The sequence below is a fragment of the Sus scrofa genome, chromosome 1, assembly GCF_000003025.6.
Source record: "Sus scrofa isolate TJ Tabasco breed Duroc chromosome 1, Sscrofa11.1, whole genome shotgun sequence".
Lineage (NCBI taxonomy): Eukaryota > Metazoa > Chordata > Mammalia > Artiodactyla > Suidae > Sus > Sus scrofa.
In genome coordinates, this window is record NC_010443.5 from 237,734,691 (window position 1) to 237,757,635 (window position 22,945).

At 51.8% G+C, this 22,945-nt stretch overlaps 1 protein-coding gene across 5 annotated transcripts in view; it reads right to left on the minus strand.

Moving 5' to 3' along the window:
* PAX5 (paired box 5) overlaps positions 1-22,945 on the minus strand; it is a 210,517-nt gene that overhangs the window by 159,753 nt on the left and 27,819 nt on the right. For all 5 annotated transcript variants that reach the window (XM_003122019.6, XM_021066090.1, XM_021066095.1 and 2 more), the window contains one exon: positions 19,522-19,650. In XM_003122019.6, the coding sequence (XP_003122067.3) occupies positions 19,522-19,650 (129 nt within the window). The remainder of the gene's footprint in view (positions 1-19,521; positions 19,651-22,945) is intronic.

Here is a 22,945-nt window from a genome sequence, read left to right on the forward strand (position 1 = left end):
AGGAGCCAGTAAATAGATGAATGACTCCCCAAGGGAGAGGTCAGGCCTTGGAAGCGTTTAACTGACAAAGATGGTAGCAGCACACCAGGCCCCATCTCTGGCTCTGCCACTTGGCCAGGTGTGTGACTTTACACAGCTCATCTCATCTCTGCAATGGGGTCAATAAATCTTGCCAAGTCAGCAGCACTGGGTCAAAGCAAGCAAGCCAAGGGACCCCAAATGAGACAGTGCCGTCTACACAGCAAACATCTCATGCCAGCCAATGAGGACAGGGAGGGAAGACAGGAAAAGGGAAGCCACTTGCTTAAGGCAAAACGACAAGACATGTACAGAGAAGATCACGTGGCTAAGCTGCATCCCTTGGTTCAAGCCTTTATTCATCTTTTGCTGGTACTCTGACCCCAAGCATTGCCTTGTAAGGGGACCCCCACCCCCACCCCTCGGCGGAGCCCTTTCCCTGGCAGGGAGACAAAGCCTAGAGATGGGGGTTCTGATTCAAGCATGGGAAGGTAACCTAAAAGAGCTCCAAAGAGCAGGAGGTGGGGGCCCTGAGACAGAGGACCTATCGGGTATTGAGGAAAGGGATCAGGAAAGGTTTGGGGCTTGGGTGCATGAGAGAGAAGGCAGAAGGCACCGCAGATAGAAATAAGACATGAGTGGAGCACTCACCAGCTATGGTCCCCTGGGAGCTTGACACCCATGGAAGAGCCCCAAATACACATCAGGCTATGTTCCTCTATCTCCCCAACATCAGGTCTGGTGTACAATAGCTGAAGACTGCTTTTTCACAGTCACAGAATTTCACAAAGGGAAAAGTCCCAGAAAGAAACATTTGTTGTGGTGGATCTCAACAAGGGTGATCAAATCAGATGAGATTTTGGAAATCTGTGAGTTACTGCTCGAGGGGAGGAGTTACAGAATTGGGTGGGCAGAGCCCGGGGTGCTCCCCAGCCCGATCCAGTCTGCTGAAGGACTGCCCTGTATCCCACATCTTTGGAAGGATTTATCACACATTCAAGTTGGTGAAAAGTCTCTCTATAAATATGTGATCCCTGAACCTATCTCTGTTTTACTTATATACACAAACTTGGTGTTTTAATTTTCACTGACTTTTCTTGGAAGACAATCACCACATAAATTGAAGAAAGATGATGCTTTGCTTTGGTTGGAATTTTATTAAGATGTTCACGATTTGGAGATCCTGTTGTGGCTCAGCAGAGGCGAGTCTGACTAGCATCCATGAGGATGCAGGTTCAATCCCTGGCCTCGCTCAGTGGGTTAAGGATCTGGCATCACCATAACCTGTGGTACAGGTCGCAAACGTGGCTCGGATCTGGCGTTGCTGTGACTGTGGTGTAGACCAGCGGCTACAGCTCTGATTTGACCCCTAGCCTAGGAACCTCCATACGCTGAAGGTAAAGCCCTTTAAAAAAAAAAAAAAGACGTTCACAATTTCAGAAAAATCGGTTTGCTGATGGCAACACCACCAGAGATATTTGCATTGCCAAAAAACACAGCTGTCCACATTTGTAGCTGCCACGTTCATGGTGATTCTACGCACAAGTGCAAGCAACTAACTACTTTATTGGGTTTTCTAGTGTAGCCGTGCCTGAGCATTTACATAATGAATACATCATTTTATTACAATTTTATTTTTCTGTCCTCAAGTGGGGCATTATATTGAGTTTTAAATGATGGGTATAGGTAGGTTATATTTTCCGCAAATTTTGTTTTAGGATTGCAAAGGAAGCACTACAAAATATTTGTTTTAAAGAAGGGCGAATGCATTGAGAGGATTTAAACTCACAGTATGTGATTTCCAAGCCCCCTTCAGTCCTGCCAATTAGGACTACTTCATATTAAAGACTATCTTCCTGGAGTTCCCGTCATGGCGCTGTGGTTAACAACTCTGACTAGGAACCATGAGGTTGTGGGTTTGATCCCTGGCCTTGCTCAGTGGGTTGAGGATCCAGCATTGCCGTGAGCCGTGGTGTGGGTCGCAGGCACAGCTCAGATCCCGCGTTGCTGTGGCTCTGGTGTAGGCTGGTGGCTACAGCTTCGACTGGACCCCTAGCCTGGGAACCTCCATATGCCATGGGAAGCGGCCCTAGAAAAGGCAAAAAGACAATAAATAAATAAATAAATAAAGATTATCTTCCTAATCTCTCTTTCTGAAAAATTGCTATCTTTGGGGAGAGAAAGAGTTCTCCAGATTCCTTTGGAGGGACAGGAAGACAGGTGCCAAAATTAAGTATAAAATCCACTTCCTCAGGCATGAATAGTAAGAGCTTGTCCCTAAAAGACAATACTGGATTCATCCTCTCCTTTTTTGAAACCCATTTCCAAAGACGATAATCCAGCTAGGACAGAGCCACGAAGGGACCCAGGTTCTGCAGCAGCTTCCCTCTCCTGCCAGGTCTTCTCTTAGCTGGCTGCACCAAGGCAAGAGCAGAAAGCCAGGGAAGAAAGGACATCTTGAATAAAACACTGCTCACTCTGACAGGCACTGTGCACAACCCTCGTCTTAAGAAGTGTAGGTACTATTACTGTTCCCCTTGTGCAGACAGAAAAGATGAGGGGTTAAAGAATCAGTCTTGGGTCATGTAGCTAGTAAGCTGGAGTTCAAACCCAAGCAGTCTGGTTTCAGAGGCTGTGCACTGAACCACTCTGTTCGTGGCAGAGGTAGCACATAGACCCCCTGCGACCCCCGCCCCCATGAATTCTGGCTCCATCTTCCCTGTGTGAAGACCCCTCACACTCAACTGGTCCTCAGAGATCATCAACTCCAACTCCCCCATTTTACAGATGAAGACACTGAGGCCCAGAGAGGGGAAGAAAATGGACCGAGCTCACACAGCAAACTACGGCTAGATTCCCAGTCTAGACTCCTTCCACAGCACTGTGCTGCCTCTTAAAGATGCTAAAGCCTCAGTTTGTATAACTGTGAATGAAACGGGTTGTCACAGGGTGGCACTAGGGATCACCGAATACAATGACAAAAGAAAAAGTCCTCAGCACACCCTCATGAAGCCTGAGCTATCTCAAAGAATTTGGGCCATTCCCCAGCATACAACAGGCATCCATATATTTATCATGTGCACTGCATGATCTTCTCTCACTGACCAGTAAGTTCCCCAAGGTCAAGGGCCTTTCATACCAGAGTACTTAACATACGGCTGGTTCTCAGTAAATACCTGTTGAGTGAATGAATGAAGGAATGAATGATGGCGCGCCTGAAAACAGAACTAGAAAGGGGGTAGGAGCCCGGGGAGGAAAATGAACACTTTGGTGTCTCTAACTAGAGGAAAGCTAGAGATTCAAAAGAAGTCTATCCTCTTATCTAGTCCTTCCACATCTGTGCTCTGGGTGCGGAGGGAGCCACTGGGATGAATGGGAGGTGGCCCCTGCCCTTGGAACTCAGGGTCTGATGGGGGAGGCAGAAGAAGGTTGCAGGGGCTCAGAGGCAGCCACGTGGCTAGCAGCCTTCCCTGCGGGGACAAGGAGGGCTTCCCGTGGGAAGTGCCATGCCACAAAGAATGGGCATGAAGACAGCGAACAGAGATGGAACGAAGGCCCTCTCTTTGGGGCAGAGGGCACAGAGACGGCATCACCACATGGCTGAAATGCAGCCCGGAATTTCTCAGGCCATGCCTCAGAAAGCAGGGATGCCTCTGTGCCTTTTTCTACATTTCCACTGGAGCAAGAGACAAAAATTGATGTCAGGGCATCACTCAGCAAGACTAGAAGCCTCCTTAGACCCGGGGGGCAGAGGGAAGAAGAGGCCACAGAGACATCCTCGAGGACCAGTCAGTCCAACAAGCGAGCAAGGAACTGCTGAACTTTCAGCCGATATTTGCGCGGGGGGTCCCGGGGGAGATTGGTGTGTATCACGCACCTCAGCACCTCGGTCCAAGGAGGCCCTGCAGCCCGGCCTCTCCTCGGCTGGCTTGGGGTGAGGGGGGTGCATAGAGTCCCTCGGACTCCTGCCCAGTCCCCTGCCACTGGGCGCCCCTCGCCTCGGCGCGCATCAGCTGCTCGGCTGCCCAGCTCCCGGCTGCCGTCGCGCCCGTGCTCCCCGGGGCCGGAAAGCTGGCATCCGTTGTTACCATAACAAACTCAATTGTTCTCAGCAGGGCCCCGGCAAATAAAGTCATTCATTATGGACCTCTCCCGGCCGCCGTGGGCTGCGCAGCAATCAGCGGGCCGCCCGCCGCCCCCTCGCGGGCCGAGACACGCGCCAGCGCCGGTACCTGCCGGGGCCCGGCCCGCGGCGCCGTGGCCGCCACGCTGTGCCCGCGGCCCCGCCGAGGCCGCGCCGGCGGGGGAGCGCCGGCCGCCGATTAGTTTTATCTCCGCGCGTCAATTGACTTATACTGATTGGCTTCCTGCCGCCAAATGTCAATTAAATTGCAAATGCTCGGCGGAGGCCGGGCGGGCGGGCCACCTCCTTGCTGAGGGCGCAGCGCGCTCCCTTCTTTTTGCGCCATGTTCTGACGCAGTTGGATTTCTTTCTCCTGCCACCCCGAGCGGGCAAAACCCGACGCTCTCCTGGAAAGCATTTGCCCTCCGATCCCACACGCAGGGGCGCCCCGAGAGAGGGCGGAGGAGGAAAGACTGCCCTCTCCCTCTCCCCAGGGTCCTCGGCCTCTCGGACGGGCTTTATTCGCAGAGTGGCACAGGCGTAATCCCTGAAAACTCCTCCAAGGTTGTGGCCGATGACTTCTGGTGTGACCTTGAGCAAACCCCTTCCCGTCCGCTCAGGCCTGGCTTTCTTCTTGCCCAAGGGGGCTTGAAGGAGATGGCGGCTGGGGGCCCGTGTCTGGGTGTGCGGAGGGAGCAGGGGACTAAGTAGCACATTCGCAGGGCGCCGACTCTGTGCCGAGTGGTGCACCGGCACAGGCTAATCTTCTCAACGGCCCTCTGAAGTAGGTATCATTCCCCTTCTTTTACAGGCAGGAGAATCGAGGACGGGTTAGGGAAGTGACCCTACATCTCCCAGGCAAGGAGTGGCCGACTGGGTTTCAGAAAGGGCCGCCAGACTTTGGAGTCTGTGGCTTCATTGCTGCCTGCTGTATGCACTAGGGAAGCACCCTGAAGAAATTAGAAAGGGAAAGGGACAGCGCACTGACCTTGACCTGGGCACCTGCCACTGCCAAGAACTGTGCCAGGTGCTTTACATCCTTATGAAATTCTCTCAGTAATTGTATGACCTGAGGATTATAGCCCCCATTTTACAGATGGGGTAGACTGACCCTTGGAGAAGTTAAGGAATTTGTCCAAGGCCACGGAGCAGACATTTGAAATGAACCACAAGGCCACTGGCATACCTCCATAGAGCTTGACAGTTAAAAAGCACTTTCTCACATGTGGCTCCTCCTGAGCTGGCACAAGACTCTGAGGAAGGCATTCTGCTCTCACTTTGCCAATAACAAAACCCAAGCCCAGGATCACCAGCACTCAAACCCAGGGTGCTGTGATTCCCCATCCTGGGCTCCAAGCCCTACCTGGAAGAAGCCTGGAACAAAAACGACTCAGGCACAGGCCCCCCCCAATCCCCTTGCCCCATTCTGCAGGGAGCTATGGAGGGAACACAAGTCAGGAGTGGAGTTAAGCTAAAAAACGTTTAGGGTCATGGGAAGAGCAGGAAAGGGGACTCCCCAGAAAAAAATGCCTTTTTCAGGAAGGACCGTATATGAGGCTCTCAAAGAGAGCTGGTGGGTTTTCCTCCACTGTCTTCCATAAACCTCCCCCTTTGCTGCTTCTGTCTGCCTCCTTAAGGCTACGTCTTAGGAGAGAGGTATGCAGGTTCTTAACTGATAAAATGTGCCGGTGTTTAAAAGATACAAACCTGACCGATCATCCTTTTCAGAAAAGAGATGTTAGCGGAACAAAAGTACCATTCAAAAGTGCCGGATGGCGTTTGTGTCTCACACAGAAAGGAAACGAAGAGAGGGAAGATGGAGGAGGAGGGAGGGAGATCAGCAGGGAGGAGGGAGGAGGAGGATCGGGAGCCAGGAGGAGAGTCTGGGCTCAGTGCATCCAAATCAAAGGCCCAGAGGCAGGGACCTGACTGAAATCACAGTGCAAGATAGTGGCTGAACTGGAGCCCGGAACCCAGGCCTCTCCACCCCATCCAGGACTGGCTCATCCTGCCTCTGCAAGCTGCCAGAGCTACAACGTGAATTGTTTGCTTCAGAAACATGGACCCAAAATCCTGCCAGTGTAACACTGTCAATCAACTGTAATTTAAAAAATCTTTTAAATATATACCTTTTTTAAAATTCAAAAAATAAAATAAAATCCTGCCAGTGTAAATGCTGATGCGTACATCTTTTTCTTCTGACCCTAGCCTGAATAATCCTATCATTAGACTTCGCAATATAAATAAAAGAATCATTTTAAAAAGGGAGAAAAAGCAAAAGAGCCAGGAATTTAGAAAGTTCTCAACAAGGTCTTCTTGAGGAACCTAGATTCAGGGGGAAAAAAAACTGCTCTGATGATAGGAATAATAATAGCTGATGCTCTTCAAATCTGACATGTCCCAGTGCTGATCAAAATATTATAGGTAACGTTTTTTTAATTACCAGGAAATGCAGAAATGGTTACCCCTTTTTGAGAGCTGAGGAAACAAACTCAGAGAAGTTCAGGCCCTTGTCAAAGCTCCAACAGCTAGTAAGTGGCAGGGCTGGGCTCGAACTCTAGTCCACCCACTGTGCTACCCTGCTGTGGTGTAAAGTCCACATGTGTTCAGCCAACTGCACTTGAAGGTGACCAACTTGAAGATGTGACAGGGAAGTGTTCACAGCAGGGTGGGGGGAAGCCTCAGAAATGGCCGAGTACCTGAGGAAGGAAGCAGACGCTGTGCCAAGGCCCCCTGAGCTCAGCTTGGCAGGCTGTTGGGGACAGCAGAACCGAAACAAGAGGCAGCATTGAAGCCTCCGTTGGAGAGAGGTGAGGATATTCCCGCTGATGCCATCCCGTGTGACCCAGTGAGAGGCAGACCAGGATGGCAGGCAAGGCTACGCGGGAGCGAGCTGCCCAGGGACCAGTCCCAATAGTGCCATTGTGGAGCTAGGTGTGCCTTGGGCAATTTCTTTGATCTCTCTGAATCTCTATAACATGGGGATGATTAAGAGTATTCACCTGGTTCAGTGGTGGTGGATATTACATGTGTTAATAAGTTAAAACATATAAGGCAAACACTTAGTAAATGCTAGCCATTGGAGTCCAAGTTCCCATTTAAGGATATGGGATCTCTATATGCCTGGAACACAAGTTCAGGTAAGGCAGGCAGGACGAGCGCATGGGCATGTGTGTATTTCGACCATGGGAGAGCTCCCGCCCCCTCTAGAATGGTTGTCATGACATCCTTTCCCTGAGGCCAGACAGCAGTGCGGGTGGATGGAGGTGCTGGAGTCAGGCAGGAGGGGGATTGTTTTACACGCAAGACTCTGGGTTCTCCTCGGCAGTTCACACCCACTGACCAGATGGGCTCCTGGCTTCTATGACATCCAGAATCCCTATTCAGTACATATTTGTTCCCAAGAGCCAGCCCTGTGCTGGGAACGAGGGCCACAAATGCTCACCGCTACAGACACTATTCCATCCCTACAGGGCTCACAGTCTCACAAAGAAGATGGGTGAGTGACACATGTGAGGTTTTGGTCAACAGGCTGGTTCTGTGTGCTGTAGGTGGGGCCAGGGGAGCTTGATGGTTAGCAGTGAGCCTCAGGGAAGGCTTCACTTTTATTTTATTTTTATTTATTTATTTTTTTTGTCTTTTTTTGCCTTTTCTAGGGCCGCTCCCGCGGCATATGGAGGTTCCCAGGTGAGGGGTCAAATCGGAGCTGTAGCCACCGGCCTATGCCACAGCCACAGCAATGCAGGATCCAAGCTGCGTCTGCAACCTACACCACAGCTCACAGCAACGCCGGATCCTTAACCCACTGAGCGAGGCCAGGGATCGAACCCGAAACCTCATGGTTCCTAGTCGGATTCATTAACCACTGAGCCACAATGGGAACTCCCAAGCCTTCACTTTTAGGAAGTGACGCAGGAGCTGGATCCTGACCTTGTGGAAACGGGCGGCTAGGTAAAGAGTGGAGTGGGGTGGGGGGCAGTTTCCAGGCCGTGGGAACAGCATTATCATAAAACGCATCCTTTAGAGCACAGATCATACATCAGGCTCCTCCAGGGCACTTTGCCTGCATTACCTCATTTGGTCCATTTAATGCCCCAATCACAGGCATGGTGAGTTTTACACAGAGGGAAACTGAGGCCAAATAACATGTCCCAAGTCACATGAGTAGGCACTGATGCAGTCAGCACCAGAGCCCCAGGCGCCTGACTCTACAACCCATAAGCAGAAAAGAACGAGGGATATTCAAGGGATGGAAAGAGCTTTGGTATGACTGGGGTGAGTAGGAAAAGAGAAGAGGAGAGAGGAACGATGCTCATGAAACGGGCAGGCGCCCGACCACAGAAGGCCTAGCAGCCTTGTTGAGAAGTTTGGAGGGTTTCTAAGGACAACGGGCCGATGTGAAGGATGAAAACCCTTCAGATGAGTCACTAGTCAGAACTGTATTTCAGGAGTTCCCATCGTGGCGCAGTGGTTAATGAATCCGACTAGGAACCATGAGGTTGCAGGTTCGATCCCTGGCCTTGCTCAGTGGGTTAAGGATCCGGAGTTGCTGTGGCTGTGGTGTAGGCCGGTGGCTGCAGCTCTGATTAGACCCCTAGCCTGGTAACCACCATATGCTGTGGGAGCGGCCCTAGAAAAGGCAAAAAGACAAAAAAAAAAAAAATGTATTTCAGAAGTGCCCCTGGGGGTGCTATGCAGAAGGTGGACGTTTTGGTGAAGACAGGGACATTGAAGGTGTGGACACACTAGGAAGCTCCAGCAAGTGTCCAAAGGAGAGAAGAGGGTACTTAGAGAAAGGCAGTAGCAGTGGGGATTGAAAGAAATGAGCAGCTTCATGGGATAATTAGGACAGAGATGCAATGATCTTGAGAAAATACCTGGCATAATAAGGCTTTGATCTGTGGTCACAGGCAGAGGCCCAAATTTTCTGAGCCATGGGGACAGTGGAAGACCTGCTCTGGCTAACTTCAGTTGCTAGGAAAAATAATAAACAGCACCCCTTCCCTTTCCTACAGCACACACAGACAAAAGATTTCAAAGCCTTTCCCAATCTGCTATTTTATGTAACAGACTGTGAGGGAGCTGTTACTATAATCATGGGAAGTGAGGAGGTCACACAGCCACTAGAGAAAGATCCTGCATCTAACTCCAACGCCAGGGCTCTCCCTGGCACACCACACAAGGTCAGAGCCCAAAGATCCCCAAAATCATCTCTTCAAATCTCCCCATTTGAACATGAGGAAAACAAAATGCAGAGAGAAGTGACTTGCCTAAGGTCACACAGCCAGCAAGTAAAGGTTTAGAATAGAACTGAGGACTCGACTCCCCACAAAATTTGTATCATGACATCTGCACCACAGAGGTGAGGAAGGATGGAACTGAAGTCCGACACAGTGGCCAAGTCTCCCCCTGCCCTGACGAAATCCTGGCAGAGAAATGAGACACAGGCAAATGGTCTGCCCACCTAGGCACTGCTGCCCCCCACCCAGCATACCAAGCTCACAAATGGTCAGGACACACTGCCCTGTCACCCCTCTTAGCCCTAACCCTGGACAGCAACTAAGCTGTCTTGGGTCGATGGTGCCACCTGGTGGCTGATGCAGGGAAGTGTCTAACCCCCCGGTTGCTTTTATCCTCTTTTCTAGTCTCAGGGGGGCAGTGCTTTTCTCTCTGTTTCCTCTCAGAGCTCAGTTCATTTCACTACAAGCAGATCTCCTGGAGCTTCTTTTACCCTCCCTTTCTCAATTCTCCCTCAATGAACTTAAGAAATGCTCTTTTTCTCTCTTCCATTTTCTTCTGTTAGTCCAAAGAAGAACTAATGCAAATGAGAAACTTGTACCAATGAAAATGAAAACTGGAAATTTCACTATGGAATTACACCACACACTCACACACACACACACACACACACACACACACACACACACACACGGGTGACCCACTACTGGCATTCTGGAGACACTCAGAAGCCTCTAAGGAATCAGGACAAAAATCTTCCTTTGTCTCCCCTTCTCAATTACCTCTCACACCTGCTTCTCCTCAAAGGCCAGGAGTCGAGATAAACACTAAACCCACTTCTTCATTTTATTTTGTTTCATTCCTAATCGATATAATTTGCTGGGGTTTTTCCACCAAAACTATGCCTAGCATGGGGGTCTCGCGGGTCTGTAGGGGACTGCAGAGCTGAGCTGAGATGGGTAGACCCGGCTGGGTCCCCAAAGGTCAACTTCCCGGGCTCTCAGGGAGCACTTGGTAGCTGCTGTTGGCCCCAAAGGAAGTCTGCTGGATGGAGATCAGACTTCAAACCCTACAGATATTCTGCTGGTTGTGAAAGGAGACTCCACCGCTGTGCCTTTCTGCGGGAGCTCAAGCTTGGGAGAAGACCAAGAAGCCCTGCACACCCCAATCTGCTAGAGAATGATTTCCAAAGCTTCGTGTGTCTTGTCTCTCCCTCCCCAGTTCAAAGACCTGCCATGGCTCCCCTACCTTCAGGAGAAGAGGAGAAACTGATGGTATCTTTCTTTTCATGAGAACCACTCAACTGCTCTCCCTCTCTCTATGAATGATAAGTACGCTCAGAGTCTGCAGCAGCCTAAGGCAGAGATCCTCAAAGGCTAGTCCACGGACCCCTTGAGCCATCCCCAAGACCCCTTCAAGGAGTCTGTGAAGTCAAAGCTAGTTTCATAATAATGTGAAGATTGTTATTGGCCTTCTTCACTCTCTTTCCTGAGTCCACTGTGGACTTTTCCAGAAGCTCTAGGAGGCATGACATCACAACAGATTGGATACAGAAGCAGCGATGAGAATCCAGCTGTTTTCTCTTAAGCCAGACACTAAAGAGATGTGCAAAATCATAAAGCAATGCCACTCTAAATACTTTGGTTTGGAAAACCCAGTTCTTTCTTATTTCAAACAGCATAGTATCTGTTACTTATCACCACCACTTTTAATGAATTAATACATATTTTAAAATGGTGTCCATTTCAATTAGCCCACATAAATTCAAAAGCTCCTTGTTATCCTCAATCTTTTTTAAGAATTTAAAGTGATCCCAAGGCTGAAAGGGTGAGAACCACTGGTCTCAAATAATGCCAAGTGGACTTGAGATGGGACCAGCAGACGCTTAGAATCTTGGTGCCAAAGAGCAGCTTAGGAATCTCATGACCGTTTCAGACTGAGGAAACTGAGGCCCAGGGAGAGGAAGGGATTTGCCCAAGGTCACCAGCAAATCAGCCACAGTGTGAGGACTGGAACCCAGAGCCCAAGGCTCCCGTCCCCAGGGCTCCCTCCCCTGCCTCATGAGCCGCTAGTAGTTGGAGCTTCAAAGCCCTGAACTGCAGATTCTGTAGCTAAGGAGAATGCCCTGCCCCTCAGGATGCCCTGCCCCTCAGGGCAGCAGGGCATGCGTGGTGGGGAAGAAAGTCAAGTCCACTCAGCCTTGAGTTCCAGGCAGGAAGCCTGCCCACCATGGATGAGACCGTCTCCTCTGCTACCTCCTCAACGGCTGACCCCACAACTCCTATTGTGGCTGACCCCAGAGCCAAGGCATGGCTGTGCCCCCCTGCTGTCCTTTACATCCCCCCAGGGCTCTCTGGCACCCCAGTGCCCAGCCCCATGGGAATAGCAGTGGAGGGAGGGGAGGAGAGGGACTGAGCAAAGCAGGTGCACAAACAACAGAGCTAGGGGAGGGTGTTCAGCCGGGCTGGCTCTCACGCGGGCTCTCACTCACTGAATCAAAGTGAAACTCGGGGACCTAGGGGCCAGGAGGAACTGAAACTTGACCCCCCACCCAAGGGACAGACCCCAGGCACTAGGGAAAGGCCCAAGGAGCCTTGCTGATGGACCACCTGGCCTCAAGTCCCCTGCTTTACCAAGGAAGCGTCAGACACTCATCTGCCTGGGGGCTCCGCTGGGGTGCCAATGAAGACCGCAAGGCCAGAAGGACAGGAGAGGAGCCAGCCAGGCAGGGAGACGGGTCCTTCGCATCACTGCCACGAAGCGCCCCTGTGCCTGGACTACCCTATCTGGTGGATATGGACTGAATGAGCCAGATCTCATTGTTCTTCTGGGCTGCCGAGGGGTGGGGCTCCTCGGCCCAGCACTGCTGCTTCCCCTCCTCATCCACCTCCAGCCTGAGAGCATGACTGCCCACTGCCCGGACCACACGTGTACATACATACACACACACACACACACACACACACACACACACAGCCCCATCCAGCCCAGTCAGGGCTCTCCCTCCCACTGGCTTCAGCTGCCACAGACTGGGCTCAAGCAGACTTATTCTCTGGAGTCCATACTAGGACTCCAGAAGCTCAGATAGAGAAAATAAAGCCCACACTCTGTGAGCGAGGTGAGTCGGGAGCAGTCTGAGGACCACAGGCCCAGCAGCCCCAGATGATTGTATAGAAAAGCCCCCACCCAATGTCACCAAATTGGATTTTTTTTTCCCAAGAAAGGCCAGATTTCTGTGCCTGAAATCTCCTTCTTTTTATATGTTGGTAACTAATCATTTTAAATACAAGACAAGCCAAGTAAATCATGACTGGCAGGCTGGCAATCGGGTTCTAAGTGATGCCCCCCAGCAAGCATGTTGGTCCTGGTCCCTCCTGCCCAGTCCAAAAGAGAACTAGGGAAGGGCTCCCTGCATGGCCAGCCTGAGGGACATCCAGAGGACACCTCCTGGAGGGGCAGGGAGGGGACTTGCCCTGCTAAAGTCCCGGAAGAGACCAAGATAAAGTTAGGGTCTCTCTGCAGAGCCTGTCTGGTCTCCAGAGCTCCATGCTGGCCCGGGATGGATCCAAGGGCCTCAGCCAGTTGTTAGAGACCAATGGCCCTACCCTGAAAATTCCCCAGGCAGTGGAATGGCTTTGGAGACAAGGCCAGGTTAGCAGACCAGCCTCAAGGGCAGCCTCCCAGGTGGAGGCCTTTGCCTGGATAACAGCCCAGAGACAGGAGAGCTCAGAGACTGTGCGGGGACCAGAAGCACAGAAGGGAACAGAAGGCCAGGGAGGGAAGGTCAGGGCTCATTGTCTGGGGTTGAGGCCCCGGGGTGATAAGCTGATCGGGTCAGGTCAGGGTTGCTGGTGGCTTTCAACAGTGGGGGCAGCAGGGGGAGGTGAGGAGAATGGAGAAAAGGAGGGGAAAGAAGACACTGAGATGCGTCACGTCAAAGGGCAGTAGGACCCCAAGGATGTTCTGAGGAGTCTGTTTTGTCCTCCTGGGTTTTCTGGGTTCTCACTTTGTGACCTAGTCACACCCCTTCTCTTCTCCAAGCCTTCTCCTATGTGAATAACGGCTAAGGGGACAGGTCCCAGATGCTCTCCAAGGCCCTTCCAGCTCCAACAAGCTCGGTGAAATCCAAGCTGTCACCAAACCCCTAGATGCCCAGCCACCCCTCCCAAGATGCCCAGCCTGCCCAGGCTCAGGTACTCGGCCTTCTGCTCTCCGTCTGGAAGTCTCCACTGCCTGGGTCCTAAGGGCCTCACCTCACCGAAAACTGAGGTTTAATAACCCTTTTATACTTCCATCAGGAGGGCTGATGGTCCTGAAGAAAAGAAAGGGAGCGAAGGAACGTGAGTGGCCCTTCACTTTGAAGCTGACACCTGGGGGCGCTGTTGTTCAGTCTTGGCACCCACCGCAGCCACTGTAACAAACAGGAAGCCGGTAGTGGGGGGCAGGGGGGCAGATCTGCCAGTTTCAGCTGCCAAACAGAACTGCGGCTGGAGCCTGCCTGCCCTCAACCTGTGACCCGCCCCCCCCCTCCGCCACACACACACACACACACCCTCAAGGGCTGGTCTCCCTCAATGGCCATTTATTAAATACTTACTGCCATCAGGCCCTGGGGCTAAACCATTTGCTGGAATGCCCTTCTTTTATCCTCAAAGCACACACAAAACCTGTGCTCCCTCTGATTTCCAGATGGCAAAAATGGAGCCTCAGAGGGACTCAAATAACTTGCCAAAGGTTTCACCCAGCAGAGTTCTCAAGCCAGCTGGCCCCTAGCCTGTGAGCCTGGACCACAACACTTCACCTTACTTGGAGGTCTCCAGAGCTCACAGATCTGTGGCATGTTGGTGCCACAAGGCCTTCTTCCAACTCCTGACCCAGGAATCCTGGGCTTTTCCACACATCCCATCCCCTGCTGGGAAGCCTGGGAAGAGTCCCGAACCTTCTGCCCCAGGCTTCTGCTTTCTGGCCCGGGCAGCAGACAGGGTCTGAGGGTCTCATAAAGGAGGAGGGTCCTACGACGAAGACCAGAGCCTGCCCGAGGTCAGAGGGGCCCGAGGGCCCTGCGTGGTCTCTTGAGCTTCTGAAACCTCTTCCCTCCCCAAGATGGCTCCCATGGAGTCTGCAGGGCTGGGGCTCTGGCCTGCGAGGAGGGGAGGAGGGAGCTGGCAGGAAAGAGAGCAGAGCTAACACAAGGGGGCGGGGGAGTGGATGTGAGAAAAAGAGAGTGAGAGCTGGACCAGGAGATACAGGGGAAGTCTCAGTAAACAGGATAGACACAGGGGCAGATAGCGCTGGACGGGATGCACCCCCTAAACAAAAGTCCCAGGGAGAGACACAAAGACAGAGGAGCCAGGCACCTCCAGAGAGAGGGATGGACCTAGTCATGACAGGAGCCCCTGCCCAATGCCCCCAGACCTCTCCACGAGGGTTGTGTGGGCCTTGGCATCTTTTGAAAAGGACAGGCCCCTTCCTGTGCCCTGCTCAGGCAGAGGGCCGTCCAGGGCCCAGAAGTGCCACCTGCAATGTACCCTCCACTGCCCAGAAAGAAGCTTCTGGCCCCCAGAGTCCACACTGGTGCTGGATTGGCCGGCTTTCTGGGCTAGTGAAAGGGATTCGCACTCGGCTGACCTCAGTGTGTTCAGGGCCTTTCAAACTGGGGGGATGAGGGGAGGGGGAGGTCGAGGGGACCTGAATGGGGGCCCTGGAGACGGCGGAAGGAGGCCCCATCCGAGATCAAAGGCCCAGGAAGGAACAGAGGGTCTGGGACTGCCCTTTCACCTATGGCCGCTATTCACAGCGCTGCCTGCTCTGCCAAGTCCGCCCACCACCACCTCCTGCAGGCCTACCAGCCGGGGAGGCAGTGCCGTGGCTCTGTCCCCCAGGCCCGGCAGGATGCCTCAGGCCCACACCGCAGCTTTCTCCACGGAAACTCAGGACAGTTCAACCAAGAGACAAAGCTGCCTCTCAGGCTTGGGAGGCACCCTGGGCTGATGCTCAGCCATCCTCAAGCCCCCTGAGCACGGCTGTGCACCGGGCCCTGAGCCAAGGGGCCAGGCTAGGGATGGAAATGCAGGCGATGGGGCCCCACCAGCCAAGTGCACAGACTCAGAGTCAAACAGCAGGAGGGAAAACAAGTAGGAAGAACCACTTCCAGATGCCGCACTTGCTGCTCAGACTGGAACGGGTCTCAGAAGTCGCAGAGTCCAAAGCAGGACGCCTCCTTTGGCTCTTCTGCCCTTTATTTGTCCAGCCCTTGCTCACATCGCCAATGACGGGGGACTTACCACCTTTCCAAACCAACCTTGGCCCAGCCTGCCTGTTGTCTAAAGCTGTTCCTTGCCCTGAGCCATCATCTGTGTCCCTGTAGCTTCTTTTAACCAGCCTCGGCTCTGTCCTCTGAGGCCCCAGATTCCTTGTCCATCTGAGATTTGGACAAAGTGGTCACATCCCCAAGGCTGGTCTTGGGGGCAAATGTCCCAGGGAAGGTCCTAGAATTTCTAGACTAAAAGGGCCCTTGACAATCTCCTGGTCTAACAGTGTTCTAACTTGTTTCTTTTTGCTACAGATCTCTTTACTCAAATAGAACTTTCCGTGGAAGCCAAAAATACCACCAGAAACACTCCTGGTTGAGGGGACTAGAGACACCCTCCCCCCTACACACGCCATCCTCACTAATTGTGAACTGATTACAGGCACACGACAGATCCATTCCACCAAGGAGTGTTTATTGAGTACCTACTATGTGCCAAGCACCTGTATTCAAGCCATGGTATCCAATACAGAAGCTCGATAACACATGCAGCTACTGAGCCCTTGAAATGTGGCTAGGGCAATACTGGGGAACTCCATTTTTAAACAGATTTGAATTCACTTAGGTTAAAAACAAGCTACGTAAAAGATTTTTCTCTCTTGATAAAATGCCACTTCCTATGAGGGCCCTTCCCAGATGCGTTTGGTGGATGTCGGCCCCATCTTCCCACTCTGGTGTCACCCTCCCATCTGAGCATCACCCCACACACTGCCCGGTGGCGGGGAGGGGGCTTTGGGCTGGCCAGTCTTGTCCACCGGCCTGCAAGATCTCGAGCACAGACCTTCTGTCATGGTCCTCTCCCAGGGGCCTGGGCAGGAGCGTGGCACCAGGAAAGGCCCACGGGGTAAAATTCAAGTCCAAGTAGGAGACGACTGAGCCAGAGCTGAGCAAGCAACTCTGCCCCGGAGAGCCTCGTCACCTCACCTGAAATACGGGGACAAGAACCCTCAGCCATCTTCCTCCTGGTCCTGTATGGTTGCACCTGCCCCCGGCCCTTCCCTCAGGCTGCTGAGGGCTCCTGAGGAAAACGGTGCCGGTCTGCAGCCTCAAGAGCCAGCCCTCTAGTGCACCAGCACATCTGTGTTTCCCTAGTGGCTGCTTCTGACTTTTTCACCACACTCTCAACAGCATCCGCCCTGCTACCCCTGCCCTTCTGCTGGAAACTCTCCTCACACCATCCCTAGGCTCTGCCCAGGCTCAGGCTGCTCCACCTCCAATGCATCTCTCTGGAGGGACCGAGGGATCGCAGGTGGCCGGACAATGCCAGAGAACTATCGCCACTCCTTCCAATCCCCCGGGCCACCCCAGCTTTCTGGCGTTGCCAACATCATGGAACTGCCTGGGACCTTGGTTTCCTCCCCCATCAAAAGAGGGTGGCAATCTCTGCCTCTTCAACTCCCCCCTGAAGCCAAGGCAAGGATGCAGGGAGATATAAAGGAAGAATGGGAAAGGGCAGTCACTTGAGTCTTGGTGACAGGCGATGGCTGCAGGGGAGAAATCAATGCCCTGGACCGCACAGCATGGGGACTCTTGCTCAAGGGCTTTTCATTGCCAAGCTTCTGCCAGCATTTTATCAGCTGTATTCTTCATAGTGAGTACAAGAGAAGGTGCCTCTTCTAGTTTATTCCTCCTGGGGACGTTTCATTACAGCAGTTTTGCTGTCCTCTTTCCAGGCAGTTTACTGATGTCAGCAAGGGCGCGTCTGCCCACCTCTCTGCCTAAGGACACCCACTCTCAGTGATGCAGGGGGCAGGCGGTGGGGGGGGGGGGCTCTGCTTGCTGCTCGGGCCCCTTAATCTTCCCGATCCTATAAACTGCCAGGACCATCAGATCATTCTACCTCAGCCGCAGACCACAGACAGGATCCCCTCCCAAGTCTTTCTGGGCATCAAGGCTCAATTATAAATTCCCAAACGGAAAAGATCTCAAAGATCATCCAGTCTCACGTCTGACTCTTGGTACTCTTTGGCAGCAGATCAGAAAATCTCCACCTAGGATTTATGAACATACCTCTAGTGACAGGGGACTCACTACCTTCTGAGGCAGCCTTTTTTTGCCCTAGACCACTCTCATATGTACTTATTTTAATTCTGAGCTGAAATCTCTGCATCTGCCACACACTGGCCTTCAAAGCCACCCAGCAAAATCTCATTCCTCCAGTTTCCATGTCAGCCCTCCTAATAGTTGAAGGCAACAATTCAGTCCTGCTCATTCTTCTCTTCTTGGTACCAAAACATCCCTGAGAGCCTTGAGGTGTGCTCCAAATGCGTCTCCATCCAGGTTATACCCATCTGGATGGATCCCAATTTGTGACTATTTCCCTCAAAGGGCAATAACCCAAGTGGGCCACAACCCCAGGAAGGATCCACCCAGCACAGAACAGTCTAGACAAACAACACCTGGATTCTGACCACTCTGTACCTTCTCAAGCAGCCTGAAAAGCTAGAGTGACCGCTGATCAGAGACTGAAAGCCAATACGGCACCCCCACAAACACAGAGACACATTCCCCCAATTCAGGACCTGTCCGTTTGGATGGTAAACATGAAACTTGATTTTTTTCTTCTCCTCCATATTCTCTGCCCGGATCCCTCATCCTCTGAGGGAGCCTCACATACTGGCCCCTCCACGTGATCAAACACACCGGGGCCCCAACATGGGCACATCTGCTGAGAGTCCAGGTGACAACGGGAGAGAAGATGACACCATCAACTCCATAAACCAGTAGAGATGGTAGGCCCACCGCCTCCTGCCGTAACACAGCACAGCCACCCACTGCGTTAAAGACTTCTGACATCTGCTCCGAGTGTCAGGAGCGGGAGAAAGAGGTGAGGCCGCTTCCAAAGCCATGCATCATCCCCCATGAATCCCCCACAGCTCCAAACAGAGGCACAGGCCCAGTTCCTGCATGGCCGGGAACACACAGACCACAGGCCAATCCACCGCGGGCTGACTCAATTTTCTAGTTACAGATCTTAAGTACTTAGGCATGTGCTCACGAGAACATACATCGCTTACAGGGAGCCGAGAAAGGGAATTGTGCCGAGGAACAGAATAATTGAATCAAGATTTCTGTCACGCTGCTCTCAGGCCCTACACCATGGCCTTTTTTTTTTTTTTTTTTTTTTTTTTTCCTTCCTTTTTTTCTCCTCTCCTGACCAAGGTTTTACAGCCTCCCAGGGAGTCGGTTCTCCTCTCAAACCCATTCCTGTCAGCCAGCGCTGGCAGCCCATCCAGGGAAAGGAGACTCAGGTTAAAGTGGGCCCTGGGTCCAGGACAGGGGTGGCCCTGCTCCGGAGGGTGGAGAAAAACCAACAGGGAAGATTGTCATCTAGGTAATGCCCGGGAGGCCCCTGCACCCCTTCCTTCCAAGGCCCAAGGGCACAGAGGAGAGGATGATTTAACTTCCTCGCTCCCTCCATCACCATGCGCCAGATCTCTTCTGGGAGAGAGGTGCTCAGGCCCTCAGAGAACCCACCCGCTGACCCGCCATCGCCGCGTGTGTCCCTCTGACTCTGCCGGGCTCCTCCCTCACCCCCAGGACTCCCCACCAAAGGGGACTCTGACGCTGCGCCCAGACCTTCCACACCCTGCCCTCAGGCGCCACATCTGCACACACAAGGGCCTCTTAGAGGCCACAAAGCACAGAAAGAAAGGGCTCTGCCTTCTTGGAGGGCTCAGCTTCTTCCCTGCGGACCGCGAAGGGCCTGGGCCTGGCGCCTCCAGGGCTCGGCAGGTAAGGAGGTGCTCAGCGGGCATCTGTGCTTCCGCCCTGAGCCCCTGAAACAGATCCCGCCGGTCCATCCCCGACGGCGGCCAGGGGCTTCGCTTACCTTCGTCTCTCTTGCGCTTGTTGGTGTCGGCGCTGGGGGAGGTGATGCCCAGGATGCCGCTGATGGAGTAGGAGGAGCCGGCCGAGTCCGTGCTCACCGAGGACACCTGCGTCACGGAGCCCGTGGACACTGCGCAGAGGGAGAGGGCAGTCAGGGCCCGGCCGGCGGGTGGCTGGTGAGGTGGGAGGTTGGGCCCCAGCCAGCGGGCACTCCCCCTAGCGGGCTGGGGCGGCTCGGAGAGGGCTGCCCGGGCAGGGCGCCTGTGTGCCGAGGACACGCGCCCTGGAACAGTGGCCGTACCTGGGTGATGAGAGCGGCCCTGGGACCCCTTACCCAGGTTCTCTGCGGGGAGGTGGGGCGGTGAGTGGGGAAGATGGGCAGCAAAGAGAACTGACGGAGCAGAAGGGAACACGGAACATTCGGTGGCTCAACCGGGTGCCTATCCAAGGATGCAGGAAGCGGGGGGGATGGAGCAGAGAAAGAGGGGAACCAGGGCCCTCCACCAGCCAGTCTAAAAACAACCTGCTCAATAGGCAGGATCGCTCCCCCCTTGCATATCCATCCATCCACTCAGCCATAAATATCTGCACACACATGCATACAAGCCAACAAAATGCCAAATGGCAGACTGTCTCTTCTTTTTATAGTTCCTTACTGTCTTTCCTCCGGCCAGTTTACCTGCATTTTAATATTTGATGTTAATTATGTAATATACTCTATATCATATATAGTATGTATCCTATAGTATGTATATATTATCACATATAATAATGATAACTTTTTCTGAGAACTTACTCTCTGCTAGCCATTCAGGCATTATCTCATTTCATTCTGAGAATAAGCTAATAAGCTAGGTCACGTTGTTATCTCACTGGAAAGTAAGGGAACCCAGGTTTAGAGAAGGTAAAGGACTTTCCCAAGGTCACACAGCTGATACGAGGCAGAGTGGTGACTGGAACCCAAGAACTAAAGTCTTAACCGCTGTAGTAATCTGCTCCTCACTAATGAATAAAGAAAAAACAATAACATGCTTTACATTAATACAGTGCTTTTCATTTGATGCTTGCATACCTATTAATTGCTATTAATCACCCCCATTTACCAAATGAGGAAAATGAGTCTCCACAAGACAAAGCGATTTGCTCAAAGTCATTTAGACGATAAGCAGTAACATCAGGACTCAGCCTTGGGTCTACGGATTTAAAGTCTAGGTTTCTTCTGCCCAAAACGTGGGCAGAAGTTGGTCACTTACTGTGACAGAGACCAGGTCTCTAAGTTCCTGAGAATAAGAATAGGGAAGGGGAGGTTTGTGCAAGTTTCACATTAACTCCTAGCCCTGATCCAAGGGGAAAACCAGGGTCCTCTCAAGCCTTGCAGCTGAATCTCCATTCCTGAGTGGAGGGAATTCTTTCTTGGTTCATTAAAACCTGCAGACCAAAAAACCTCAGACACATTTCTATCGACTGTAACTAGCTGGGGGCAGGTGGAGCTGCTTTTGACTCTGATGCGTAGGAAAGTATTAGAAATGGCGGTGAGTGCTTGAGAAACTCTTTGTTGCTTTCCTTGGAGCACATCCAGCTCTCGCTCCTACAGACCTAAAGGGAACAGGGCCTTTCTTCTCATATTTGAGTTTGATTTTAGATCTTCCTTAGGAGACACAGAAGTAGAAATCGTTAACTTCTCTTTTCCTTCACCAGAAGAAGCTCCTCAAAATAGATTTATGCAAATCTCACAACCTGTTCTGTATTAAGGTGCAAAGAACAGAGGAAGAAAGAGGCTCACAAGTCGTTTGGTACTTAAAACAACAACAACCCCACATAACCAAGGCTCACCATGTTGCTGACAGAGCTAGTGACATTTAGTCCAGTTATTTTGTGATCGCACTCGGCTCCAAAGACCCAGGTTCCAACTCTGGCTCCATCACTTACTGGCCATGTGACCTTGGGCTTGTTATTTCATTTCTCTAAAGCTTCCATATCCTCACTCCTCAATTCGTTTGTAAGTTATAAAGGGTTGTACACACATAAGATATGGTTTTTATACAGATTTCTGGGACAAGGCATTCTGCTGACTGACAAGTGGAATTATTCCTCTAATCCAAATGAAAGAACATTATCAGTTACTTTAGTCTTTTGGGTTTGTTTGTATTTTTATGGCCTCACCCACGGCATATGGAAGTTCCTGGGCCAGGGACTGAATCCCAGCCACAGCTGTGACCTACGCTGCAGCTGCAGTAACTTTGCTAGATTCTTAAACCCACTGCACTGGCTGGGGATTTAGCCCATGCCTCCTCAGCAGCCTAAGCCACTGCAATCAGATTCTTAACCCACTGCACCACAGCAGAAACTTCATCAGTTACTTGAGTTTGATATTCATTGCCACGGGACCTGAAATAGTTAAAGCTGCAGGTGAAATCCTAGCCACACTTCCCCAGAAAGCCTTCCTCAACGCCTTTCATCCCAGCTCAACAGAGCTAGTTCTTCCCTCTCTTCTCCTCCCACAGCAGGCTGGACTTTCTTCTTGAGGCTTATCTCAGTGTTCTGCAAACTTTCCTTTGCTACCTAGCCCCACCACTGCCCCCGTCATAGCCAGGGCTTTTTGAATGAATTACTAAACAAAGCATTACTTTATGCAAGGTAGCCATTCTGCTTTTATCCAAAGAGGCAACGATGAAGAATCAGAGACCTCAGAAAGCACTTGGTTTGTGCCTCTAGATCCACAAATGGGGAAACTGAGGCTCAGAGAGGGGAAAGGACTTACACAGTTCACTGGGTGAGGGAATGACGAAGCTGGGACTATAAGCTGGTCTCTGCCTGCCTCCCATCACTGTGGGAAGTTCAGTTAAAGGCGGAGCAATAAAGGGTTCACAACCTTTGTATAATTAAGGTGTCATTAAGCAGAATTGACAGGCACTGTGGCAACCAGAACTGTCAGAGGCTTGCTGAATGGTGGCCCACTTTCTTAGAATAAGATTCCCCCCATCTAACCAGAGGTGTTTCCTGTATACCAGGTGGAGAAATGATATATTATGAGAAGACACCCATCACTGTCATCTCACGATCTTTGCAGGGAAGGGAAGGCAGGGAAAACCTTTGAGCTTCTGAGTAGTGGGAACTGTGACTCCCATCCTTACGAGTCACGGTCATTCTCAGACTTCACCGTGAGTGTCAGGACCCCACGGGCAGCCCTTGACAGTTCGCAGAGCATATGAGATCGAAGCAAGAGAGAGAGAAAGAAAGTTTGGGAAGTTTTGCCACATCTTCACTCAAGACTGCAAGTGCACAAAGAATTGTAGAAGGGCTGGTTGATAGAAGAAAAAAAAACACATTCAAAACTACTTACTGACTAATGATGCAGAAAATGTTATGAATAAGTATCCCTTTCTTGATTTATTACTTTAATTATCTGACATTCTATAGACCCC